We start from the raw sequence: 8,289 nt of genomic DNA, 5'->3' as shown, positions 1-8,289 counted from the left end.
CCTGTAACCAAGACTCTCACAACATCGGGCTTATGGTGAACGAAGCCGCGTTTGCTAGTTAGCGCTAATTCTATTGTTATTACATTTGTGTCTTCGCCCACAGTGAAAACATGTCAGATACGGTAAGATGCAAGTATTTCATCGTAATTGTTGTTCATTACATGCTTGTAAGGCAAAACGAAACATAAAGCTGCTTTAGTGGTTGTCACGTCGTACCTTGTGCTGTAATATGCTAACATTAGCTCCTGTAGTTAGAGGCCCTCCCCCCAAAACACTTACTCGGTTTATCTTGTAGCTAAAACTTTCCAAGATATTATTTATCACGTTTTTGTTGTAACATTCGGCTGCGTTGTAATCCTCGGCAGTTTGTCTCCTAAGCATCATTTGGGCTACTTTTACAGTCGTGATGTTTAACATTGTATTGGTTGTTTTGTAGGAGACAAAACCATCCAGCCAAGACGGTGGGGATAAGAAGGATGGAGAGTACATCAAGTTGAAAGTGATCGGTCAGGTAGGAGTCCTGTCATGTTATCAAGTTCACAGTTCTTCTGCACCAAACAGGATGCATTTGTATGTAAACAGATAGCATATTCCTGAAATAACGTGTTGGGGATTTGAAATTCTGGTGGTTGGGTGACACTGCCAATATTTGTTCTCCAGGACAGCAGTGAAATCCACTTTAAAGTGAAGATGACAACACATCTGAAAAAGTTGAAGGAGTCTTACAGCCAGAGACAGGTTAGATCACACACAGTATTGGACTTGAACAATAGCAACTGGACCTAAAAATATATGTGTTGCAGGGCGTCCCAGCAAGTACACTCAGGTTTCTGTTTGAAGGACAGAGAATTGCAGATAACCAAACTCCAAAAGAGGTACACTTCTATTACCCATGATGTTCACCTTGATTCGGTCTTAGTGATCTTAATGAAGTGCGTGAATTTGTTTTAACAGTTGGGGATGGAGGACGAGGATGTCATTGAGGTGTATCAAGAACAGACAGGTGGACTTTGGAACGATTAAACCTCCTATCTCCTTAACCTTCTTTTTTTATTTTGTATTTTGCTTTTTTTATGAATGCATTTTGTTCACTTTCAAACCATCTGGATCAAAACTGTCAGGGCTTCCATGCATCAGAATGGAGAGGTGAGAAATAGGACCAGGGCGAATTGCAGGGACCCTCATGCAGATACCTTATCTATTATATAACGTAATGATACAACCGGGAAATGTAAAGGAGTCTGTGTCGTTCAAGGAAGCCAAATCCTGGGATGTAACGTGCCAGGAAGCATTGCACCATGTGAACAAGTGGCAATTTTTGATGTACTTTATTTTTGACATCACATTTCCCTTGTACAGAATTTGAAATCCAGCCCCATTGTTTCCTTTAAAGGTGATGTTAGTGCAACAGTTTGTAGGGCAGGCGGCTTATGTTCTCCACATTTGCGGCTACGTCCCCTAAAATAATTATCATCGGTATTGAAAACATTTTTATGATAATGGTAACTGTGCTTGTACATGTCGGTGTCGGTTTTAGAGCATTTTGAGTGATACAACCATGTTTTTATCTCCTGTGTGGTCGACTGCTCATATTGGAAGGTTTTCATTATGTAAATAAATACCCTGCTGCACCTGTTTGGACACACTTGGTTGGCATGTGCTGCTTCTGTTGTGGCAGCTCCTTTTGTTGTTGCTGTTGGAATCCGACTGTCCGTACTATAAAGTTCCTTGAGAAGATCGCCGTTATTTTAAATTTGAACACATCTTCGTGCTTAGCAAATCAAGAATGTTTGAGATGATGACGCTGAAGTCAGTCTCCCAAAGTGGTGCACATTATTATTAGCAAGGACTGATTCCAGTCCCAATACTGATCTTACTTCTGAGGAACATTGATACAGATGGTTTGAGATTCTGCTGATTTAGCTTTTTTCCAAATAAAATATTTATAAATGGAATGTATTTTCTCCCTTTGTTTGCACTGTATTTGGTGTTGTCCTGAAGTGATATCACATAAGTGATAAAGATGACAAAAGTGGACCAGGCTATAGGTGTCAAACTCAGGCCAGAGGGCCAAATCTGGCCTGCGCTGCAATTTCATCTGGCCCACAGAACAGTTTGGAAAACAGCATGAGCTGGCCTGCCTCACGGACCTTATCAAACAAAGTCTGAGAGCCTGATGCAAGGTCCAGTCTGTTTATCCTCTAAAGGAGGATGCAGGTCCAGACAGCAATTTTTGGCTCTTTTGTGGTGTGAAATGACCATCGTTAGGATACAATAGAGTGGGGCCTCCGGTTGCCAACGATGGTCGTTTGGGTGGTATCACCTTCGTTAGCATCCCATTCAGATGTAATGATAGTCATGAACACATTTGAAACCAAGGTGGCTATGCTTTGTTTATGTCTTAGAGGCTAGAGTCTTTTAGGAAGGGATGAAAGGACAGCATTGTATGTGGGAGTAAAGTGTCGTACACCCGCCCGGGTGCAAATTGGTGCATTTCTCGCTGCACTGGACAACATAGACCAGATTATTCTTCTGGGTACGGGGTGTCCTGTTTTGGGGATGTACAGACCTCTGTCTCAAAGTGTTAGCAGGTTTGAAGTGTACTGGTATGTTTGTCAAAAATCCTGAATTTCTCAGATAGGCCTGAGACATACGGGATGATAATGTTGTTGCATCCGCTACTGTTTTCTTTCTCATCCACCTTGCTTTTTGTTGTTCCTGGAATGAGATGCACTTTTTACAGACGATTGTTTTCAATACATTTTAAGTGTGACTCTTCTCTATGGATATAAAATTGTTACCCAAACACACAGGAAGAGCGTTCAAAAACATCTAGAGTTTCAACACTTTCAGAAGGCAGCCTTTCAAGGATTACGTCACATGCAGCAGCGTGCCCTAATGTGGGCCAGTTTGATGGCCCGATGAAAAACAATGAAAACCAGGACATTTTCATCACTTTAAGGACGTGAAAACAGGACATGTCCTGGGAAAACAGGACGTTTCATCACCATACCATGCAGCTGATGGCCTTAATGCTGGTCAATTTAATGGGCTGGTGAAAAATGAAAATGAGGAACTTTTCATTACTTTGTAAAAAAAAAAAAAAAAGAAAAAACATAAGGATGGACAGGAAGTGAAAACAGGAGCTGTCTTGACTACTTGATATGCTACACCCGTGGGGTGGATGAATTATGAATGATGAATGCTCACTAACACAAATTCATACAGATTTGCGAAAAATATTTGACAGGAATAGGCCTTTTATATACACAGAAAAAATTTGGATCTTTGAGTTCAGCTCATGAAAAATTGGAGGAAAAACAAAAGTGGGGAAATATAATAACATAATCATGCTCACGGACCGATCTCAGCCGCAGTTTGCAGGTGTAATTATTTCAGTTATTATGGTTTCATGACAGCAAACGCGGCGATGTCACTCAAAATGTTTGTTTACTTGCCGAAAAGTGAATGAGAGAACAACGGCTTGCTCCAAAGTAAAAAAAAAAAGAAAATCGAACGTGTCAAACTGCTGGGTCTCATGTGCTCTGGAACTGTAGCGCTGGTCAAAAGTACAATACGATGTGACAGATCATTCGAGGGGAAGTATCCACCCAAGTTGGATGTGAGAGCGCAGAAAATAACGTCGTTTTGAGCCCAGTATGAACAATCTACGAGAGTCTTAACGCGTTCATTTGCAGCACAGCAACGTGCAAAATGAGTGTTCACTTAGGATTGTATGAATGTTGGAGCAAAACAAAAATCTTTCTCTGACGGGAGAGTTGTGAAGTGTTTCTGCAGAGACCTTACTCAAAGGTTAAAAAAGAAAAAGGAGGAAATGTGTGACAAATTTAGGCAAATCCCAATGTCAGCTACAACAGAACAAGACAATCAGAAACTTTAAGAGGGTGTACTGTTGCAGCTTTTGTTTCAAAGAGATACTTATTAAATTATTATTTAAAATTATTTTTTCTGAAAAACCGATGCAGTTTTATTTAACTTAAAAATAGGCCTCTTGTGTTCATTTCATTTTTTGGACAGTCAAACCTTTTGTTATTTATGTGAAATGTGGTCCCTTTTTCTTTTAAATGCAATTGGGGTGCCAAAATAATTACGTTGTATTGAAACAATAGGGTGATGTGCAGGGTTTCATTACATTTCCTATTCATATAAGATAGTTTGTTTGACGCAATGTAAGGCAAAACGAGGCTCGGACTTTTGCTATGAAAAAAAGTAGTATAAACTGACCTTACTCAATTTTAATTGAAGAAAAAAAAAGAAATACAACCCAAGCTGGAAACATTGGTACGCACGTACAACACTGAACCATCAGCACATTTGTATGTTGAATTGAAATATGCAACAGATTGGTGAAAAAACTCAAAGACGATACCATTGCCTGTTACTCATTTATATATTTATTTATGTGTACATGTATCATATCATTGCATTGACCAATACATTTACTGGTTTACTTGCAAATGGGCAGCACGGTGGTCTCGAGGTTAGCATTTTGCCTCACAGTCAGCAGATCAAGGGCTTGAATCTTCCTTTGGGTGTCTTTGTGTGGAGTTTACATGTTCTTCCTGTGTGTGAATTTTTTTCCTGTACTCCTGGTAGAAAATGCATTGGATGGATGGATGACACCAAAACAGATGATCTCAAAGAGAGTCATGTGACATGAATAAAACTAAATGTCCCAAATATGTTCATGAGAATCAAATGCTGGGTTATCCTTTCCGCCAGAGACGTCCCACCGCAACCTTATTGGTGACCTGTATCTACAGTACATAAGCCCAGACACAACCATCAGGACTGTGCCCACCAAACCCATGGCGATGCCACAGCCCACATGCTGAGAATCAGGGGCCCGGGGCATCTTGAATGCGGGGGGGAACATGATGGTCTGATTGGTCACCACTGAGCTCAGATTCCATGCGAGGGGCACAAGTGACATCCCAGAAGCTGACAAGAACAGCGCCCCTGTGATAAAGAAGCAGCTGGGAAAGTTCTTCTCCAATCCAAAGTGGACGTTCCTCAGGGCATAAACCCCACTGCTGTTCCCCAGCAAGCCCACGAGCACAGACAGGAGCATGAGGACTTGACCCGCTGCAATCTCAGGTGGTGTGGACGCCTCCGAGAGGCTGATGTACCTGCAGTGTGTGACCACGAAGCCAGGGCTTACCTGCGTGTGGCTGTTGAAGCAGGCCCTCCACATGCCCACCCAGGCTATGCCTGAGCTGATCGCTTCGTTGTCATACACCAACCAAACCCTCCACTGGACGAGTCCCATAGCCACGGCAGTTAGAATCCAGCCCATGCAGCCCAGCCACAAGGCACAAAGCTGGGAGTGTGTCATGGCAGGGCGCAACGTCACCAATAAGTCCACATCAGAACGTCAACAACAACATCCTCCTGTCCACTCTGTCGCTTGGACTTCTGGCAGAAAAACATCCTAACCCTTCCCCACCCTTCTTTATCCTGTCCTGTAGGATGTAGAAGTTTCTCCAGATTGAGTGAAATTTTGAGTGGGAAGGTTTAAGGCTCACACTTCCTCATCCTCATCCCGGTAACACAGACTGATTCCCGTCATGACGGCGCTGTAAATGATTGACAGTGCCAACTGTTATTGTGTCTGTGCTCAGACTGTCGCTACTCAAACACGCCTTTGCCTTTTTGCCCTGATTGCTTTTCTACAACCAGGAAACAGAAACACCACAGGAAGATGATCACCTGGTTGTTTTATTGCTTTTGCTCCACTGAAAGGGAGCGGGGAGGAATCTGTCCACGAGTCCTGACAAAGGAGTACTTTTAAATGAGAGTAAACACTTATTTGCATCCAGCTGTCTTTCTGAGTAGAAAATAAGACCATCACAAAGTGCTTACAAAAGAAAAAAACACCCTAAATATCTTGCATTGTGACAAATGCATAATAAATACAAAGTATGAAGACCTCGGGCAAGGCCCAGGACATGTTGGAGAGACTATATCGTGTCCCATTTCAGGGTCTGCACCCTGCAAATGTGCACATGCATGTATTTGCGCGTCATTGCAGTGCGCGAAGGCCGTCCCAATTCTAAAAAGCTCCAAAAAATGCGGGCGATGAATGTGTCCTTCAATGCGTGCTCCAAGTTTTCATTGCTACTATCCTTACCGGCCTTCCCCATCCCAAGGTGCATGTCCAGGTGTGAAAAAACATTTTCAACATGCCAGCGCTACACAGAGGAAAAACAAGCGACTTGTATCGTAAGTATAGCTTTATTTACTCATTACATCATATAACGTCACATATGTAAAGCATACTGTGGCATTTGATACGGAAAATTGTGTTAATATACGAGACCTCAACTACCGTAATTATGATCGACCACCGCGGTGCTCGCTCCCCTTTAAGCCAGACAGCAAGGCTCATAAGGCTCAAGGCTTTGCAAGTGTGCCGACAGCCTCATTCATGGAGCTTTTTTTCTTTGGAAGTAAAGACGTAATTCTTTTACTCCAATTGTTAGACTTTGTAAATTTGACTTATGTCTTACTAAGTCAAACCTGTGCGACAGTTTATCATTTGTAGTATAAATTATTACGTAAGTAAATGGACAGGATGGAGTTACTTAGTATTGTTTGTGGACATCGTGTACATTTTATTTTATTGACAAATGTTGACTTTTATGAACGTTTCCATTACTGTCGTTAATGTGATGCGGCGTCTGCTCCCAAACTGCAGGGGGCAGTGTATCAAAAACACGCGTCTACCACGGTACTAAACTAGAGCGGAGGAAGTTTGCCATTGTTTACTTGACTTCCAACATGGCGACACTTGCGCGTCTACTTCTTGAAGAAGAGGAGTTTTTTTGTATTTATTTGCTGCTGCGACAGAAGAGGAAGAGAAGATGGTCCACTCGTCCTTTGAATAGGAGTGCTGCAAATGCAGCTCGTCCATTCCCACCACAGGGACTTGTACCACGGCAGGAGAATGTTCTTACAAAAGGTTTTCTGAACACAGCAAAATAAAAAAAACAATCAACTTGACTTAAAACAACTTGTTTCAGTGTTTCTTTATTTAAACTATTGTGCGTCAGTCTCGGCTGCTCATCCTCTAGTGCAGAAATACCGGCAGTTATATGAGTTAACTGCCGGTATTTCTGCACTTCAGCTGCGAGGATCTCCTGCTCGTCTGCCATTTTTTTCCGCGTGTCTTCGTCTGCGTGGTTGGAAAAATTTGGAGGTGCGCGGGGAGGGAATTTTCCGCATAAAAACGGCCGCTCGAGGGGACGTGGGTGCGAAAATGACGTAATTTTTCCGCAGGGAGCCGCACGGACCTCGCTGATGCGGAAGCATGAAACAGGCTTCAACTGGCCTGGGAGCACCTCAGAATCTGCCGAGAGGAGCTGGACAAAGCGGCCAAGTTAACGGAGGTATGGGCTTTTCATCTTGGCTGCTGCCCCCTCGACCGCCTGCGCATAAACGGAAGAAGATGGATGGATGGATATTCAGCAGGACTTTGAGTCGGTGTCTCGGAAAACCGCCTAGTCTGTGGAAGAATAGCCAGCAAGTTGGTGGATCTAAAAGTAGGGCACACGCTTAAAAAATCTGTGAAAAGTTGAAGAAAACCTAGCAAGATTATAAGAAGCTGAAGGACAGTGGCAGTAGGTCTGTACCAACAAATGGTATAACCAGCTTGGTTATACTACTGCAGCAACAAAGAACTCAGCAGGCTTGAGAATGTGTGAAGAACAAGCAAGAACCGAGAAATAACAGAAATCTCCTTAAAGAATTTGATATAATCGGATGAATATTGGTCAAACTGTGCTTTGTTCACAAACGGCTTTCTGTGGAGCAGTGACTGTGATGTAGATCTTTAGCTCCCCGAAAAAACAAAAGATCTTACTATTGCTCCATTACTCCAGTTTAGATATGCAATACTTAGAAAAAACATTTTCTGGCTGACATTTTCAAGGAAAGGTGACAAATGGTACTGTCTACCTGACTGTTCACAAGATTTAGGCGTGGCATAAAAATGAAAGCAGGGATAGCTAAAAACACACCAAACTCATGATATGGCACTTCCACATCATGGAATGAATAAATTACCTTGAACTTTGAAGTTTGGTGGAAATGCAAACCCCACCTATTAGCAAGAATTATTTTCCCAGGTAAAAAAGTTGTTGGTAATAAAAGTTTCTGTGATTTTGAAGAAAAAGGGGCTCCTGTAAAATATACTACTACCCATACGTCATCAGCCTGATCTGAATAAATTATCCTGAACTTTGAGGTACAGTTGAAACACAAACCATA

General features: G+C 42.3%; 2 protein-coding genes across 2 annotated transcripts; one reads left to right on the top strand and one right to left on the bottom strand.

Annotated features, from left to right (window-relative positions):
• The first annotated feature begins 3 nt into the window (after positions 1–3).
• On the top strand, positions 4–1,955 carry sumo1 (small ubiquitin like modifier 1). Its single transcript, XM_054797798.1, has 5 exons — positions 4–122; positions 437–511; positions 661–738; positions 804–875; positions 955–1,955. Exons 1-5 carry the CDS (start codon positions 111–113, stop codon positions 1,021–1,023), a joined length of 306 nt encoding a protein of 101 aa, XP_054653773.1. The 5' UTR covers positions 4–110; the 3' UTR covers positions 1,024–1,955.
• A 2,445-nt stretch (positions 1,956–4,400) lies between these two features.
• Positions 4,401–5,582, bottom strand: LOC129193345 (claudin-34-like). The gene has a single exon (XM_054797797.1). The coding sequence runs from the start codon at positions 5,354–5,356 to the stop codon at positions 4,688–4,690; it is 669 nt and encodes a 222-aa protein (XP_054653772.1). The 5' UTR covers positions 5,357–5,582; the 3' UTR covers positions 4,401–4,687.
• Positions 5,583–8,289: the final 2,707 nt, after the last annotated feature.

This window comes from Dunckerocampus dactyliophorus, chromosome 1 (assembly GCF_027744805.1).
Source record: "Dunckerocampus dactyliophorus isolate RoL2022-P2 chromosome 1, RoL_Ddac_1.1, whole genome shotgun sequence".
Taxonomy (NCBI): Eukaryota; Metazoa; Chordata; class Actinopteri; order Syngnathiformes; family Syngnathidae; genus Dunckerocampus; species Dunckerocampus dactyliophorus.
The sequence above is the reverse complement of the archived record's forward strand: the minus strand, read 5'-3'. Positions and strand labels throughout refer to the sequence as shown.

What these genes read in the sequence shown, in the direction of transcription:
- LOC129193345 (XM_054797797.1), bottom strand. Translation starts at nt 5,356, where the DNA reads ATGACACACTCCCAGCTTTGTGCCTTGTGGCTGGGCTGCATGGGCTGG.
- sumo1 (XM_054797798.1), top strand. An exon ending in AGTCTTACAGCCAGAGACAG is followed by an intron (nt 739 to 803) that starts GTTAGATCACAC and finishes TATGTGTTGCAG; the next exon opens with GGCGTCCCAGCAAGTACACT. An exon ending in ATAACCAAACTCCAAAAGAG is followed by an intron (nt 876 to 954) that starts GTACACTTCTAT and finishes TTGTTTTAACAG; the next exon opens with TTGGGGATGGAGGACGAGGA.